At 48.8% G+C, this 18,984-nt stretch overlaps 1 protein-coding gene across 5 annotated transcripts in view; it reads left to right on the forward strand.

The window, feature by feature from the left end:
* The window catches only part of SYTL3 (synaptotagmin like 3), a 100,034-nt gene that overhangs the window by 67,407 nt on the left and 13,643 nt on the right, over positions 1-18,984 (forward strand). For 3 of the 5 annotated variants that reach the window (XM_088840869.1, XM_055433085.2, XM_088840868.1), the window contains exons 7-9: positions 511-589; positions 2,093-2,217; positions 7,282-7,416. In XM_088840869.1, coding sequence (XP_088696995.1) covers positions 511-589; positions 2,093-2,217; positions 7,282-7,416 — 339 coding nt within the window. The remainder of the gene's footprint in view (positions 1-510; positions 590-2,092; positions 2,218-7,281; positions 7,417-18,984) is intronic. The other 2 variants (XM_088840870.1, XM_088840871.1) reach the window with 2 other exon arrangements.

An 18,984-nucleotide genomic window follows, 5' to 3' on the forward strand; every position in this document is an offset into this window, starting at 1 on the left:
AGGAGTGGCCTCATTTCTGTTCTTTCTCTCCCTTTTTCCTCTCTCTTCTGCACTGGGAGGTGGACCTGACCCCCCCAGTCCGCTCACCCCTCCCTTGTGTCATGTGCATTCTGCCCACGTTGACGTCCCCTCTGGGCAGAGCTGGGTCGGGGACATAAGAGAAGGAGGCTAGAGAAGCGAGAATTTGCTCACTGCTGTCGTTGAGCCCATGACGTGTCCGTGCTTATTTCTACGAGGCAGTTGTTAGCTTGTGGACAACCACACGGTACTGCCCCTTCCTTTAAGGCAGGTGTCAAAGCTCAGAGGAGAGACGCTGAATAAAGAGGGCTCCTCCCTCCCTAGAGGCCCGTGCCCCAGACACGCATCCGCACACACCGGCATGCACCCTGAGAGCCCGCACACGCCTGCGCCCATGCATGCAGGCGTTTGGGGGTTGGTGGCCTGGAGCCTGCTGGGGCAAACACCAACCAAGCAGAACTCTCATTCTCTCTCCTTCCGGCTCTGCTTTAGTTGCAGGAACTCGGGCAGTTTAAAGGATTCAATAAGTCCGTGGAAAATTTGTTTCTGTCTGTCACCACCCACATGAAAAGTAAGTGGCTGCCTCTCTGGGGGTTCTGGCACTGCCCTGCAGGCCAGGCACGCACACAGGCTCCTGGAGAAAGCCAGAGCCCTTCCCCCGTCCCCTGTGTCTGCATCAGCAACAGCTCTGAAGGCCCGGCATGTGCTGGGACCTTTCTAGCTGCCAGCAGAGCAGGAGGCCCCAAAGGTTCCAGCGGGTAGACTTGACAGCGGCGTGGACAGCACTGCTCAGAGGGGAGCAACTCTGACGTATCCTGGGGGACAGGGGAACCCTGGGTCCTTGTTGGGGGAGTGGGCACATCTAGGGGACAAGACAATGCACAGATTCAGCCCTGACCAGCGCACATGGGAGATACTAATCAACAGTGTGAGGGGCAGACCACAAGACAGAGGGGTGCTCTGAAGGGGCGCTGTCCAACACGATAAGCTCTGACCTCACGTGGCTCTTGAAACGTGGCCAGAGGAAAACGCACATCGGATTCAAGAGACTCTCTATTGACCAAAGAGTGAAATTTTTCATTAATAATTTTAATACCGATAATGTATTTTCACAATATATTGAATGAAAGTGAAAGTGAAGTCGCTCAGTCGTGTCCAGCTCTTTGCGACCCCATGGACTGTAGCCCACAAGGCTCCTCCGTCCATGGGATTTTCCAGGTAAGGTTACTGGACTGGGTTGCCATTTCTTTCTCCAGGGGATCTTCCCAACCCAGGGATTGAACCTGGGTCTTCCGCATTGTAAGCAGACACTTTACCATCTGAGCCAGCAGGGAAGTCCTAATATATTGGATCTGTTTCATTAAATGAAATATAGTTTTACAATTAACTTTGCCTGGTTCTTTTTGTCTTTTAAAATGTGGCCACTGGAAAATCTGAAATGACATATGTGAACTGTTTTACATCTCTGTTGAGTGTTGAGTGGTTTCAAGGTCCAGATTAGAGTGGCAAGGCTCTCCTGGGAAAAGGAAGCCTTTTAAAGGACACACTCACCTTTGAGGGGGAACGTACCATGTGGGGTTCCTTCCTTCCTTTCTTTACTCATCTTAATTCTAAACTACTTTATTGCAAAGAAATTTTTAAGTCATCTTTTCAGGATTTGCTTATAGAAATGGTTATAAGGATACCCCAAGGCTTATTTCTATCCCCAAGAAGCGGTACTTAATTGTAAAATCTTTGTAAGGAAGCCCCTAAAAACCCAGCTGGTTTGTTCAGCTGCTTTTGTGTTTGGACAACCAGACACTTGGAATGTATAATGGCCTAAATTTGGGGTAACCTGATGGGGAGGTTGGCCTTGAACCCCATCTGCCCCCTTGACGGCGGCCCTGCCTGCAGAGACCTGGGGACACATCGTCACATTCAGGAGCCAGCCCCCTTGTCCCGTGCCAGGGTCCCACGTCCAGTGGGATGTCAGGGACTCTCCTCTGGGCCCCAGAGCTCAGGGTGCAGAAATCCTGGAGAATGGTCTCAGCAAAGCTGTGTGCTCCCACCTGTCTTCCTTGTATTTCTTTTCTAGAACTCTCCAAGTCCCAGAATGATATGACCTCTGACAAGCAGCACCTGGAGACGGGCCCCAGTCAGCGTGAGGGCCGGCCAGAGAGGAGGAGCCAGTCCGACACGGCGATCAACGCAAGCACCAGGGTATCCCTGGGTGCCCCAATGCCTGCCCGTTTGCTCTATAGATTTCCTTTTATTTCAAAGCTAGACATCAAGCAGTCTAAAAAACACATATGAACCCCTCCATTGGGTGGGGTGGGGGTGCTGGCCAAATGAAGGTTAAAATTCAGCTGTATTGAGTTTGAAATGTGGTTCAGAACAGGAAAAGGCCTCCACGTGACCCCCGTGACCCCCTAAGTCTTCCAGGCCACGCCAAGCACAAAGGCTCAGCTGCAGTCTTGCTGTGTGCCCACTTGTTCTTGGTCTATGGATACACTCGCTCAGGCCAGAGGCTGGCACGTCCTGCTTCCAATAGCCTCTGGTTAAGATCTGTCCTGATCTCTGAAACTGTTGAAACCGTACATGCTGCATGTCCAGGTGCGGTCATGAGGGGACTCTGCAGGCACCTCCACCGGAAGAGATCTCACCTGACAAAGGCCTGTAGGGAGAGAATTACTCTTCCCGCCAGGATTAACTGAGCCAGAAGCAGATGCGCTGGCGTGTGAGGGAAAGCGGACTCTAGGGTCAGGAAACCTGGGTTCTGGTCTGGCCGAGGGGACCTGGTGGTGGCAGGTACCACCACTTGGCTGTTTGCAGGGTGGATGTGATAACTCCAGTTGGTTCGACAGGACAGGTGCCCTTCTCTGCAATACTGGGCTCTGTTGAGGGTGTCCCCAGACACACTGTTCTGTAGGCAAAGGGGTGAGGGTAACCTCACCCTCCTGCTGGGACTTCCACGCACTCTCAAGATGCTAAATTCTGCCTCCATTCGCCAGGTCATCACGTGACCTCCTGAGCATCCAAAAGCACCACCCCCCATCCCCCCAGGGAGTGAAGATGATATTACCTGTTCCTCCCAAGCAGCACAGTGTTCTTGCAAAGATCCCCCGAGATAACTTAGGTAGCAGTTTAGAGTCTCTGTTATCTAAATATAAATCTAGATTGCTCGTTCGTGTTACTCTGTGCCAGGCTCTTGCTAAAAGCTTTGCTTTTTATCCCCATACCACCCTGAGGTGGGTATTCACGTGACCCTGTTTACATTTACGGAAGCTCAGGGAGATTGTCACAGACCCCTGGCAACAGAACCAGAAATGGGGTGGGGGGTCAGTCTTGGTTTGGAGGCTGAATGCTGGTTCTTCACTTTAATGTGTATGCAAGTCACTTGGGGGTCTTGTTGAAATGCAGATTCGGAGTCACTAGATCTGGCCATGGGGAACTGCAGGTGGTCTGCTGCCTCACTGTAAGGGCAAGCCGTGGAGCGTGTATTTGGAAGGTCTTTGAGACTCTGAAGTGCAAACAAGCGTGTGTTCCTTTCGGCTCCCCAGTGCCCACATGAACACGGTCCAAACTGCCATTCCTGAATCAACAGGTGGAGGAGACGGTCAGCGTGCGTTTAGGTGACACTGTGTTGTGAGCGGATGGAGCATATTTTATTTATCAGATTGGTCAAAAAGTTCGTTTGGATTTTTCAGTAAGGTCTTATGGACAAAGCCGAATGAAGTTTTTGGCCAACCCAATACTTGCTCACATTTCATTCTTACAAAATTCCTGGGAAAGATATTGCCGCTCCCATGATAAATAACTAGAACCTGAGTTTTAGTGTGAGGTTAACCACCTTGTCTCGTAGCCATGGCTCAGGAAAGGTGGAGCCAGGAATACACCCCAGGTTCGTACAACTCTTAACTTCTACATTCTTAACCTCTTCATCATATGCTCCACCTAAGGAGGACAAATCAACTTTTTAAGTCCTTAAACAACCCCTGTGAAGCCTGGGCTGTTACTGTCCCATTAAAGATGAGGACTCGGGCGCCAAGAGATGGCCCCGGTGGGGAACGTGGTCAGAGTGGCAGGGCCAGTTGGAGGCTACCCCCGAGAGCGTTCCTGTGATTCCTGCTGGGAGACACCAGCAAGGTTTGCAGACCTGCACGGTTCCCGCTTCTGACGTCATGCACCAGGTGCTGGGGCATCCCAAGTATCCGTAGGCTTCACTCCTGACCTTCTGAAGTGATGCAATGTGACATCACCTTCCCCAGCTGTTTGTGCTGTGGAGGAGGGGGAACTGCCAGACGACTGCAAGGTTGTCTGAAGGGCTGGCAGTGCCCACGGGTAGAAGCCAGGAGAATGGGGTGGAGGGGTGTGGCCAGAGAGCCCCCACCGGGTAGACCCTTTGTCCTTCACTGCCACACTCTTGGCAAGACACGCTCAGGACTTTCTGTAGGCATTCTCTCTCCCCGCGTTGCTTGAGGTTGTGGCTGTTTTTAAGAGAAATTTAGCCAAATGTTTATAAAGTACTCAGTAATTATGGCATGATCTATAAGTGCTAAATAATTACTGGGTCGGCATATAAAGAGCACATCTTTAAATAGGATGTTTGTCAGACTGCAATTACACACGCCTGAGCTGGTGAGCTCACGACAGTTCCACTCACACTTCCACTGGAACATGTAGGAGCCTCTCGCCAGCAGTAAGGGGGCAACGCGGTGGGTGCCCTTTGTAAGTGGGGGATGCCAGCACCCCTCTGCCGGGGTGACAGTGAGACACAGAGCTAGGAAATCGTTGTCTTGAAATGATGCCGGGATGATAAATCCCTGAGCAATCAGGTCAGGATTGCTCCCAAGTTATGTCTCTATCCTTTAAGCTTGAGCTGCAGAAATTCTCCGGCAAGTATCTGGGCCAGGATTTGTCAAGAAGTGAATTTCTGCTGCCGAACTGCAGTCCTCTGGGGTTGACTCAGTCTGCACGAACCCTAGGAGCAGCGTAGCTGTTTTCTAGCACTCCTGCAAACACTGAACTTTATACTTGTTATTTTAATAATTGCTAATTTACTGTGTTAGTGGCTCAGTTGTGTCCGACTCTTTGCGCCCCCGTGGACTGTAGCCTGCCAGTCCTCTGTCCATTTTCCAGGCAAGAATACTGGAGTCCTCTGTCCATTTTCCAGGCAAGAATACTGGAGTGGGGTGACATTTCCTTTGCCAGGGGATCTTCCCGACGCTGGGATCGAGCCTGCATTCCTGTGTCTCCTGCGTTGCAGGCAGATTCTTTACCCACTGAGCCATACGGGAAGCCGATAGACAATTTTTAAAAATCTGCATTTCTTTAATTTCAGGTGAGCCTGGTCGTATAGTCTCCTTTTTGAACACCTTCATTTCTGAAATCCTCCCCTTGGGTGTCTGGTTCCTCCAGCCCTGTGCCCACCCTTTGGTGCCCCCGAGCCGCCTGTTCTCTGGAGGACCTCACACATCACCGGGCATGCGGGACCTCGTGGCCAGGGTTCTGCCTGGCCTCTTTGGTCCCTGCAGTTGCTCTAGCCTTTAGCCAATCCAAGAATGTGCTTCACACCTGAGCATCGTGATAGCCCCTCATCCTGGGATACCCTAACTTTGGGTCTCTCCCCACCCAGTCTTCAGTACCCACTCAGGTCACACTCCCACTGAAAACCACCCCAGGGCCCCTCCTGCACTCACCCTCCCTCTTGGCTTGTGCTCCATTTTAATGGTTTGTATCTCTGATGAGCTAGTGAGCCCTGGGGGCTTCCCAGGTGGCTCAGCAGTAAAGAAACCACCAGCCAATGCAGGAGATGCAGGAGACTCGGGTTCGATCCCTGGCTCCAGTCTTCTTGCCTGGGAAATGCCATGGACAGAGGAGCCTGGCCGGCTACAGTCCATGGGCTCACAGAGTTGGACACGACTGACCACACACACACAGTAAGTCCTTGGAGAACAGATGAAGCATCTCCTCGACCTTTCCCTCCTCCTCTTGCCCCCAGGACTTAGAGTGGCACATTGAACACAGTGTTGCTTTAACAAATGTCTGATGGAACTGAGTTGAGTTCTGGGAATTGAGAGCGTGAACAAATGTTACGGAGGCGGTCGTGTCTTTCATCTGTTCTGTATTAGTCTTAGCTCTTCATTCCTGAAAATTATGACCGTAGCGCCACTGTTTATATTTCCAAGTTGAGCGTCCAACCCAGTGCCACAGTCTAAAGTCTCAATTTGGAAACTTTGTCTTTTCAGCCAGCAAGAGGTTGCCCCCTCCTTGCTCTGCACCCTCAGTGTCCCATAACAGTGGTCCCCAGCCTTTTTGGCCCCAGGGGCAGACTTCATGGAAGACTGTTTTTCCTGGACCAGGGTGGGGGCCAGGGTCGGCAATGGTTTCAGGATGATTCAAGTACGTTAAGGTTACTGTGCTCTTATTATTATCACATCAGCTCCACCTCAGATCATTGGGCGCTAGCTCCTAGAGGTGGGGACCCCTGCAGACAGAACTTTCTAGCCACTGCCGCATGTGGTTACTGAGCACTGGAAAGGTGTCTAGTGCAAACAAGAAGCTGAACTGATTTGGTTCTAATTGATTGGAACCCCATGTGACTAGTGGCTACCATATTTGAAAGCACAAGCTATACACATTATGGAAGTCCCAACTATAAAATATTTTTGTTTAATTTAGAGACATATTTTGATTTTTTTTCCCTTTTTAATGAGCATATCAGAGATGAAATTCTGCCTGTCAGGCTGAAGACTATATTTCATGTGGATAAATGCCTGAGTCATTGTGAAGGTCAAATATGGACTTCAGTTTCTTTAAGACTTGTACTAGTCTTTAGGTACTTCCCCGGTGGCTCAGATGGTAAAGAATCTGCCTGCAATGCAGGATCCCTGGGTGGGGAAGATCCCCTGGAGGAGGGCATGGCAACCCACTCCAGTATTATTGCCTGGAGAATACCATGGACAGAGGAGTTTGGTGGGCTACAGTCCGTGGCGTTGCAGTCAGACACGACTGAGCAACTTGCACTCACTCACTCACTCCAGTAACCCACCCGTCACTGTTCGTGAATGTCTCAGAGCTCAGTGATGTCTGCCTTGGGACCCCGTGTGTGTGTGTGTGTCTGTGTGTGTGTTTGTTTATCCACATGGGAGCGTGTCCTTTTATTCAGCATCCGGAATTATACATGTTAGCAACATGCAGGCCATGCTCATTCAAGTCATCACATCTGAACAAAACCAAACTGAGATGACGACTATCCTGTTAATTTTATGTTTGTTTTTTCAGAAGGTCAGCACACCAGATATTCTGAAACCTCTCAGTCCAGAGAGTCCCAGACGCCCTACGAGCCCTGTTTTGAAGCAGGAAGACATCTCATCCAGTCCAGTGCTCAACACTTTATTCTCAGGAGGCTTGAGACAGGTGAGTCTCATCTAATAATCCTTGACCCGTGCTGTGTGGTTGTCACGATGTCAAATTGGATTGGTCAGCAAGGGTATGAGTGACTTGTTGTCTTGTGCGATGAACTGGAGCCCAGTGAAATGCTGAGGTGACATTTTACTTAGATTGACAGCTGGAAAAAAAAAAAACCTCGCTAATCTCTGGTGGTTTTCTCTCTTACATCTTATTGTGAGCATATTCATACAGGCAGAGAGTAATTCATAGTAAGTCATGGTGTCTTAGGATACGATGTGTTCGGTTTTGATGAAGTCTGATTCATCGGGTTTTTCTTGCATGGTTACTTCTCTGCCTTCTTCAATTAGTTGCTTTTTTTTTTTTTTGCGCGGGGTCTGGGTTGCTTCGTTGCTGGTTGCAGACAGCGAGGGCTGCTCTCCGTTGCGGTGCAGGGGCTTCTCCTAGCGGTGGCCTTGGAGCGTGGACTTGCTGTGGAGCGTGGACTCTAGGGCGTGCGGCCTTCCGGAGTTGTGATGCAGGGGCTTAGATGTGTGCCTGTGTGAGATCTTCCCAGACTGGGGATCAAACCCGTGTTCCCCGCATTGGCAGGAAGATTCTTACCTCTCTGCCACCAGGAAAGTCCTCTGTCTTATCTACCCACAAGTCATGAAGATATTCTGCCATGTTTTGTTCTAGAAGCTTTTATAAAAATTTAGCTTTTATGTGTGGTCCCTGCTCCAGCTCATTAATTTTTGTGAATGGTGAAAGGTGCAGGTTGACGTTCATTTTTTACAACATACAAATACAGTTTATTCCAGTGCCGTTTGTTAGAAAAAGGACGCTGATTTTTCCATTGACTTCGGCGTCTTTGTTGAAAGGCAAAGGACCATGTCAGCGTGGACCTTCTCCTGGGTTCTCGGTTCTGCTCCACTGACCTGTTTGTCTTTGTGCCAAGGCCAGACTGACGTGATGACTGTTGCTTTGTAGGACGTTGGGTGGTTTAAGTCCTCCAACTTTGCTCTTTTTTGAGATTGCCTTGTAATGTTTTAAACGTAGAGTCTTTTCATAGGCAGGCCTTTTCATTCGTTCACTTGTTATTCAAAAACATTGCATGAATGTTGACTCTGTGTATAAACCCGTGATATGTATTAGATACGTAAGAAGGAGGCTTAGGTGAGGGGCGCTGAGGCTTCAGTTAAAGCTCTTTAATGTATTCAGTGATCTCCAACAGTCACTCAAGAGGTAGGGGACATACCTGTGCCTGAGGCTGATTCATGTTGATATATATGGCAGAAACCAACAAAATATTGTAGAGCAATTGTCCTCCAAAAAAAAAATCAGTTCAGTTTAGTCGCTCAGTCGTGTCCAACTCTTTGCAGCCCCATAGACTGTAGCACGCCAGGCTTCCCTGTCTATCACCAACTCCCAGAGCTTGCTCAAACTCATGTCCATTGAGTCAGTGATGCCATCCAACCATCTCATCTTCTGTCATCCCCTTCTCCTGGTTCAGTCTTTCCCAGCATCAGGGTCTTTTCCGAGGAGTCAATTCTTCGCATCAGGTGGCCAAAGTATTGAAGCTTCAGCTTCAGTATCAGTTCTTCCAATAAAAAATAAATTAATTAAAAAAAATAAACAATCACAAAAACTCCCTCAGCTTCAGAGTCCTCATCAAGGAGATGGTATCAGAATTGTTGTTCTTATTTCACTGGACTGCTTTGGTAATCAAATGGATGCTCACCTTCCGTGGTGTAATATAGTGGTTAAGAACTCAGCTTCTAGAAACCAGAATCTTGGTTCACCTTCCAGCTCCTTTAGTGGCAAGGAGCATGTTCCAGAGCTAGTATTCTAACCACTGTGGTACTTTAGCCTTGGGGTGGTTGTATTTTTATGAAAAATAGTGTCCATGTCAGAAAATTATAAACTTCCCCCATCTCCATGAATGTCCAGCAGAATATTCAGAAGTCACAGCAGAAGCAGGCTAGACCTTGAAGAATTGCCAACATCCTTGATTCAATCCACAAAATGCTGGCAGTTCCCAACCCACCCTTTGGCTCCAACTGCTGGCTCCTGTGGGTGGTCCCACCTCCATTAAAACCACTACTCTACACCCTCACTACTCAAAGTGAGGGGCACCGGTGTTACCTGGGAGCTTCTCAAAGGTCAAAATCTCTAGAGTCTGAATCTGTAATTTAGAAAGAGCCCCAGCAGATTCAGGCTCAGTGGTGAAGAATCCACCTGCAATGCAGGAAATGCACGTTCCATCCCTGGGTCGTGAAGGTGCCCTGGAGGAGGAATTGGTAACCCGCTCCAGTATTCTTGCCTGGAGAAATCCCATGGACAGAGGAGTCTGGTGGGCTACAGTCCATGGGGTCAAAAAGAGTCAGACATGACTGAGCAGCTCGTACCAGGAGATTCATGCACACATAAACACGCAAATTGAGCCCCATCAATTTCAAATCCAAGTGAAATACCTCATTTGTTAAGGATTCTTTAGCCATCTAGGGATGTGCCGTTCAGTTCTCGCAGACCCTGTTGGGGGACCCTCCCAACTCCTGCCCTGGGTAGCCTCCTGCCCTGGGTCACACAGGAGTGGTCCTAGCGGAGCCAGACGGACTGGCCCTCCTCCTCTCGGATGCCCTGAGCTCGTGAGCCTTGGGGATGGTCCTTGCCAGGACCTCTCAGGTTACTGCTGTTGGGGGATGGGTGTTGTTTATACTGGAGAAGAGTTCGGAAAGGTGAAAGCACTGAATGATCGATCACTTCCCTGAGGGGGAGCTTAAGCCAGGGCAGCTCCAGAACATTCTCTCCTGGGGCTGAACCCTGTGGTGGGTACGGACAGGAGAGGCAGAGGAGTGGCCTCTGGGAGCTTTTCCAAGACCCATGGAAAGTTTGCCTCCACCCCAGCTAACGTACGGACTCCAACCAGCTTTTTTTCTTTTTATATTATTAGACCTGCGGCATGTGGGATCTTTTGGTGCAGCATGGGCCCTTGTAGCTGTGCCATGAGGCTTGTGGGAAACCAACTTCCTAACCAGGGATGGAGCCCGCGTCCCCCGCACTGGAAGGCAGACTCCCAACCTCTGGACCCCCAGGGAAGTCCCCCAGCCTGAACCTGGATAAGGCTGCTCCAGAAGGACGGGGTCAAACCTTCCTAAGGGTTTTTCAAACTCGTCCAGGGTCCTCTTGACTTGACTCTTAAGTTCCTTCAAGGCCCGGAAACCAACACAGAGGTGGACGCACAGACTCGGATCCGCCCCAAGCAGCCCACGGGGCCGACCGCCCCACACCCGCCCCCTCGCTCAGTCCTCCCCAGACCCTGGTCCTTGAACACCGGCCTCAGCCTGCCTCCCAGTTCCTTGGGCTGTTCCCTCGCCCAGGCCCTCTCACTCCCTTGCCTGCCTTCCAGTCTTGGCTCCAAGGTCACCTTCCTAGGAGCTCTGCCCTCTGCCCTGCTCTGCCTCCCTGGCTCACCTGCTTTCTGTTTATCCACGTGCTTATCACCTTCTGCCCCTGCGTAATTGGCTTTACCTGTGGTTTATTGTCTATTGTCATTCCCAGGTGCGTGACACTTAATGGCACTCAGTAAATACTTGTGAGATGGTTAGAGGCATTCTTATCAGAGCTATTATTGAAAGCCTACTGTGCGCTGAATGCAGAGCTGGGGACTCCGCCTCCGGGTCATCCTCACCACAGTCTTGTCCTCGGGATGCTGTTGTCCCATTTCACAAATGGGAAAACTGAGGCTCTCGGAGGGTATGCCATTTGCTAAGGCTACATGGTCACTGCAGAATTCTGACTGGGAGTCAGAAGCCCAGGCTTTCTGTCCTGTCCCAGAGGAATTGGCCTCTTAAACTGACCGCCACCCCCAGTTCAGCTTTGCTCACTTGGAGCGGGTCCACACCCCGAAGACTTTTCAGAGTGGGTGGGGGGTTGGGGGGAGGGTGCTGGGGTAACAGGATGTGGGAGTGTGCGTGTCTCACTGAGACTGTTACTTGGGAAAGTCCCTCCGAATTACGGTGCAAAGTCAACCTGATGCTCTCTTTGCCCTTTCTTCTAAAATCTTCTCTGATTTGTACCGTCAACATTTATCATCATGAGATTGAATTATTCGACATTCAATCTTAACCTGTTCCCCTTAGACCGAAGCAGTGTGTGTTTGAGAAAACTAAACTCCCACAAATCCAAGAACAGTTTTGTTTCTTACCCAAAGAAATGTCGCCTCCCCTTCTGAGAAACAGGAAGTTGGGGCTAGAAAAAGCTTATTAAATCTCTGCTTATTTCAAAAGTAAGAACACAAACGGACAATAAACAGAGGAAGCACTCAACTTCCTGAGCAGTTAAATCAGTGCAAAATTAGAACAAGTGCAGTTTGGGGACCATTTTAGCAAACTTAAGAAGTGACACAGCTCAGTGTTGGCGAGCATGTGGAGAGGCAGGTGTTCGATAAACTGCTGGTTGAACTGGATGGAAGGAAACCAGCAATATATGTCTCAGGCTTCAAGCTGCATGCTCTCTTTCACCCAAGCTATTTTAGTTACAGAAACTTTTCTTTAGGCATCATCATGATCTTTGCCAAAAAGTATGTATGTGTGGATGTTGAGGGCGGCGTTGTTTATCTTAACAACTTTTTTTAAGTTTGAAAAGCTGGAATTAGCCAAAATGTCTAAAATAAGGCAGTGGTTAAATAAATTACAGTACATTTATTTGGAGGAATACCTTGCAACTATTAAAAGTAATGTGGTTGAAGGATATTGAAAAGAATATCGAAAATAGTGATAAACAAAAATATTAAGTTACAAAATGGTATTACAGTAGCACATAATTAGAAAAGCAAAATGAATGTACTATAGACACTGTAAAACAATTGAAAGGATTGTATCAAAAAGTTGAGAATAGTGATCGCACAGAGTCGGACACGACTGAAGCGACTTAGCAGCAGCTGCAGCAGCAGCTTTCCTCTTAAATTTTCTTGGTCTTTTCTGTGTTTTCTGCATGTTCTCCATAAACATGTAATGTTTGTGAGCAGAAAAATCCCAGTTCTTAAAAAAAAAAAAACTCCTCTCGTCCTCAGGAACTAAGTGTTGGCAGCGTGAGGAAACATGCGGTGACATTTTTAGCAATTCCCTGGAAGAAAAAAATTATATCAGAGGTCCCCTCTGATGTTCGATTACGCCTTCACTTCTGTTTTGGAAAAAATCCATGCATTTCTGTCAGTGTTTTCATGCAGCTGGCGTTTGCCCTGGAGCTGAGGTTGTGACTGGAGGAGTGACCATGTGCCAGGAATGCACATCTGGGCCCCCTGAATCTGGATGGAGCGTGGCTGCTGGAGCGATTTGCAGTCACTGAAGTAAAGCTCCAGCTCCCTAGTTGTTTCTCGTAAATGTCAGTCTGAGACCTGGAGGATTATCCTGGCATTTGGGTCGCTTCTAAGTGGGAACTGTCTCAGAGCACTCACCCCACCCATCTCACTGTGCTCGCTGGGGTTTTGGAAACTTCCATTTTCCTTGAGTATTTCTGAACTTCTCTGATTGCGCTGACTTTCTTAAAAAGAGCGTTGTATTTTAGCTATATGCCCGTATCAACCTTTGTTGTTGTTGTTTAGTGGCTCAGTCGTGTCCAACTCTCTGCAGTACCATGAACCGCAGCATGCCAGGCTAATTTGCTCAGACTCATCGCCATTGAGTCTGTGAGGCCAGTCTATCATCTCATCCTCTGTCATCCCCTTCTGTTGCCCTCAACCTTTCCCAGCATTAGGGTCTCTCCAGTGAGTCGGCTCTTCACGTCAGGTGGCCAAAGGATTGGAGTTTCAGTATCAGTCCTTCCAATGAATATTCAGGGTTGATTTCCTTTAAATTGACTGGTTTGATCTCCTTGAAGTGCAAGGGACTCTCAAGCGTCTTCTCCAGCACCACAGTTCAAAAACATCAGTTCTTCGGTGCTCAGCCTTCTTTATGATCCAACTCTCACATCCATACATGACTACTAGAAAAACCATAGCTTTGACTAGATGGACCCATGTTGACAAAGTGATGTCTCTGCTTTTTAATATGCTGTCTAGGTTGGTCATAGCTTTCCTTCCAAGGAGCAAACATCTTTTAATTAAAATGTTGTTGAATAACTTAAGTATCTATACAGATGCTCTTGCATGTAAAAAGAAAGACATAGAAAAACATAAAAATAAATATATTATAGCCTATTCATCCAGTGGACCCTGGGAGTGACAATTAATGACCTAAAGCTACACCTAACTGTATAGATGAATTTTTAAAACTTGATATCAAGAAAGAAAACTACTGGAGAATATGTACACAGTATGATTTTAATTATATAAATTCCAAGATCAGTCAAAATGAATCAATATGTTGTTTGGAGGGGATATCTACACGTGTAATAAAACCAGACAGAAAACCAAAGATGATAAACAGAAAAACTTGAAACACCCTTGACTCGGGAGCAGGAATAGAGGGAGTCAGATAAGGAAGGGGCCACGGAGCATTTCCATAGCCCCGGTTTAATCTTTCTTACATTGAGTGGTGAGTATGTGGGTGTTTAATAATTATTTAATTATACCTACCCATTATAGGGACTTTTCAATATATTTCAGAGTAAAAAGGAAAAGAAAAGAAAAAGGAAAAAAAAAAAGGAAATGATCCGCTCAGCTTACAAGGAGTGACAACATCATTTGATTTCAAAAGCTGAATAAACTCACTAAGCCTAGGCATGGTACTCAGTTTTTTACACAGAATAGCCATTGAGCCTTACACCAATCCTATGAAATAGATCCCCACTTTACAGATCAGGAAACCGAGGCTGTGGAGGATGAGAAAAGTGCTCAAGATCACACAGCCTCTAAGTGTCAGGGCCCAGGGGGATGTCTGTCTGGCTCCACCACCGCTGTCTGACTTATCTGCAGTAATGCTCTCCCCATGCTCTTGGGGAAATCAAGATTTATCTATTTATTTGTTTTAACATAGCTGTGGTTTCAGTTGACTTTCCTTGATTTCTACCTTTGTGAAAATCAAAGGGCATCAGGAGGCCTTGCTTGCGGTTACAGCAGATAATGCGTGACCTTCAGAGAAAGTCGCCACAGGCTCCCTGCCCGCTTTAACGAGCTCCTTTGCCTTTTGCTGAGACTTCTCTTTTCACAACCAGTCAGAGCCCCGGGTGCTAATAAAAGTCAGGCCAAGTTCTTAGGTGCTCGTCCAGGCCAGCGCCTCTCGATCAGCCCTGTTTACTGCTCGGAGGCTCAGCTTGCTCGGAGATCCTGGTCTGTCTACAGGGAAAACCCTCCCAGTGGTGAAGTCCCGAGTTATCGCTGAAAGAATGAAGACCACAGGACGCACCCTGCTGGCCTTTCACTGTCCGCGGCCGCACTTTCCCCGCCAAGCAGATAGGCTGTTGAGTTATTCAGAGACACTGCCATTAGTCAACTGCCCAAGGAATGAAGATCCCCGGGCCCACTTCCAGTTGCTACTTCTGATTTGCCCTGTAATTTTTGGGTGGGTCTCAACCTTCTTTGACCTCTGCTTATCTTACACAATGAAGGATGAGTGTTTCTAGTGCTTCCTGGCTGCTTTAGAATTCTGGACACCACGCTGGCTGAGTCAGCTGTGCTGAATACACATACCTGCCCCTGAACAGCTGTGCACATAGTAGGGCAGGCCTGAAGCCCAGTGTGAGTGTGAGGGGTCAGGTCTGCCCTGCCATGTCACCAGCTCCAAATACGCCCACGGGACCAGCCATGCTGACGTGTTTCTCTGGGAGACTCAGTCTCCAGCCCCTTCTTCAATGGGCTTCCCTGGTGACTCAGCTGGTAAAGAATCCACCTGCAACATGGGAGACCTGGGTTCGATCCCTGGATTGGGAAGATCCCCTAGAGAAGGGAAAGGCTACCCACTCCAGTATTCTGGCCTGGAGAATTCCATGGACTGTATAGTCCACGGGGTCACAAAGAGTCAGACACGACTGAGCGACTTTCACTTCACTCAGAACTTCTTCCCACTCTTTCTCCTCATTCTTAACAAGTAATCCTCCCTTCCCACTTCTCAAAAAATATATATATATATATATGCCTGTAATTCTTGAATCCTCCTGACACCAAAGTTAACCTGCTTAGATTTGTACCCACCCAACTCCCCTTCCTGCCCAGACAGAAGGTGCCCATTTCCCCAGCAGGGGTTGGATTCCACCCTCTCCTGCTCCTTTTATTTCTTCCATGGACGGTAGCATAGCTTCTTTTCCTTTACTTTTAAGATTTCCCTTCTTGTCCTGGATTTTCAGCAATTTTATTATGACGTGCCTGCATGTAGGGTTTTGTTTTGTTTCATTTAATCTTTTGGTCAAGCTGTATGACACGTGGGACTTTGTTCCCTGACCAAGGATCGAACCTGAATCCCCTGCATTGGCAGCATACAGAATCGTAACCTCTGGACCACCAGGGAAGTCCCCAGGTAGTTGTATTTTTAAACCCTTTCCCTCTGGAATCTGCAGCTGAGGGATATAAGGAAAGTCACCCAAGGTCAGGACTTGCAGCCGAGTCCTCTCGCTCAAGTCTACCGCTTCTTCAGGACAAGGTGTGTAACCATCACACCACAGAATTTGCAGGCAGAACTTCTTATTTTCCCCGAGAATTAAAACGCATTTATTTATCTGGCTATACCGGGTCTTAGTTGCGGCATACGGACTCTCTAACTGGGGTGTGAGGCTCGCAGGTTAGCTGCCCTGCAACTTGGGGGGTAGGGGGAAGGGTTATAGTTCCCTGACCAGGGATCGAACCCACGTCCCCTGCATCGTAAGGCGAACCCTTAATCACTGGACCACCAGGGAAAGTCCTGGAGAGAACTTTTTAAATCAAAATACTTCACGTACTTTCTTTATTCCCTTCATAAATGCTTACTGAGGATTTACGACGAGCCAGGCACTGAATGGGCGATGGAGATGGGACCGAGGCAGAGACATGCTGTCCCCCGGTTCCAGTCACCTGGGAGAGAGGGACGTGATCCGCAAGGAGACCTGCTTTTGCTCCAGGGTGCAGGCCACCAGTCTTGGCCCATCTGGTGCTGAGCTCACTCGGGGCTGGGTTTCAGCCCCTGCGAGGACTGGTCCACTCCAGGGGCCTCGGACTCCCAGGAGGAAAGCCCCTGAGTGTCCCAGCTGAGCGGCTGGGCAGTTACCAAGCCCCTCCCCCTGTGTGGGGAACTTGGACTCCAGTTTCCTCTTTCTAACAAGATGGAACTTCTGAAGGCATTCCTAAGCTGCTCACCTTCCACCTCAGCCAGGACCCTGAGGGAAAAGCGGCATCAAGCGTCACTCTCACCCCCACACGGCTCCCTTTTCTCCTCAAGTTCTGGACACCTGGGCTGTTCACTGTGCCCGGCTCTGGAGCCTCTCAGCCTTCCTGCCCAGGTGCCCACTGAAGGACAGATGCCTCCAAGAGAAACACAGCCAGGACCACAGGCTCACCTCACTGTACTTCTCTTTAGCGTCAGGGCCCCTGGCCTCCTGGCTGCCCTGGAAGCCTTGGAGCCGTGTTTGTTGTTTAATTCAGTTTTCTACTTGTTCTACAATCCTTAAGGAAATCAACCCTGAATACTCATTGGAAGGACTGATGCCGAAGCCCCCAGTTCTTTGGCCATCTGATGGGAAGAGCCGACTCTTTGGATGAGGTTGGTTCGACAGCATCACTGACTCAGTTGACATGAGTCTGAACAAACTCTGGGAGACAGTGGAGGACCAGAGGAGCCTGGGTGCTGCGGTCCGTGAGATCGCAAAGAGCTGGACACAACTTAGCCGCTGAACAACAGCAGCAGCTTGTTCTTGGCAGCAGAGTCGCTGGAGTACAATCTAGTCTGATGTGGCCCAGGGCGGAGGCCTGCCAGGAGTGCCAGGTTGATTATCAGAACTCTTAACGCCTCCATTCATCTCTGGAGCAGCTCAGACCTCTGGCCAAGCCTCCCTCTCGTTCATCTTCCGTCTTTACTCTGGTGCCTCCCTCATCCGTGTGGTCTGACCGCTCCATGCCTTTCTGAGTGTGTAACGTTTAAAACACATTTCCCACCCCAACAGTTGTGTGGGTGTAGGCAGATAACACGTTTCAGGGCCAGGACCTGGGTGTGGCCAAGTTGGTCGGGTTCTTGGCGTGAGTTAGTTCAGGTTCGGAGTTCTTGGTTTTGTTTTCATCGCTCTCTAGTGAGAGAGGCTCAGGCTTTCCTCTTGTTTTTTTCCTTTGTTTTCCCCAGGATGTTTTACAGTGGTGAGGAGCCCGCTGGGAGAATGGCAGTCATGTTGAACTCCGTCTGTCTGTAGGGTCAGCCCTGAGACTGGTGGCATGCCAAGGGCGGCAAAGACTTAAGCAGACTGAACAGCGGTCAGTCGGTTTCTTCTTTCAGTGCCACTGAATCTCCACATCATCTCTGCCTCGAGCACCCTCGCTTATGCTGCTTTTGTTTTTCGTTCTGGGGACCCGCAACAATTGAGACACAACTTATTACTGCCTTTGCATATTTTACACTGTTGATGTTGTTCAGTCGCCAAGTCGTGTCCAACTCTTTGCAACCCCATGGACTGCAGCATGCCAGGCTTCCCTGTCTTTCTGTGTCTCCCAGAGTTTGCTCAGTCCCATACCCACTGAGTCAGTGATGTCATCCAACCACCTCATCCTCTGCCACCCTCTTCTCCCTTTGCCTTCAGTCTTTCCCAGCATCAGGGTCTTCTCCAATGAGTCAGCTCTTCGCATCAGGTGGCCAAAGGATTGGAGCTTTGGTTTTAGCATCAGTCCTTCCAGTGAATATTCAGAGTTGATTTTTCTTAGGGTTGACTGGTTTGATCTCATTGCAATCCAATGGATTCTCAACAGTCTTCTCCAGCCTCACAGTTCAAAAACATCAGTTCTTCAGCACTCAGCCTTCTTTATGGTCCAACTCTCACATCCATACATGACTACTGGAAAGACCATAGCCTTGACTATATTTTATATACTCTGGAGAAGGCAGTGGCACCCCACTCCAGTACTCTTGCCTAGAAAATCACATGGACGGAGGAGCCTGGTAGGCTGCAGTCCATGAGGTCGCTAAGAGTCGGACACGACTGAGCAACTTCACTTCACTAGTCCATTTACTTCTTACCACAACCCTATGAGGACAGTATTCATTTTTCCATTTGGACTTTCACAGGCTAATGAGTAGCAATTGAATCCAGCTTTGTGGAATTCCCAATCACTTGGCCCGCAGACTGTGCTGCCCTCCACAGGGCTATTCGTACCATGGATGTTATCTGCCCTTGAAGATTTATCTTTGCAGAGTTGCACAGGAGATAGTTTACGTCTTCCCAAGTGGTTTGTATTCAGGAATGAGATTGTGTAACCTTTATGTCTAGGCAAACAGTGTATCTGGGCAAGACCAGCCCTTCTGAGGATTCCTCATCTGCTTGTTTCTGTTGCTCACGTCGGACTCCTTGCAAGCCCATGGACTGTAGCCTCCAGGCTTCTGTATCCTTCACTATCTCCCAGAGTTTCCTCAGAGTCGTGTCCTCATCTCCTTAGGACAGAAAATGCGGCAAGTTATTGTGCAAAGTACAAGATGGCGTGTTATTAACGTA

This window comes from Moschus berezovskii, chromosome 10 (genome assembly GCF_049115385.1).
Source record: "Moschus berezovskii isolate FMDL1 chromosome 10, NW_MosBer_1.0, whole genome shotgun sequence".
Taxonomy (NCBI): domain Eukaryota; kingdom Metazoa; phylum Chordata; class Mammalia; order Artiodactyla; family Moschidae; genus Moschus; species Moschus berezovskii.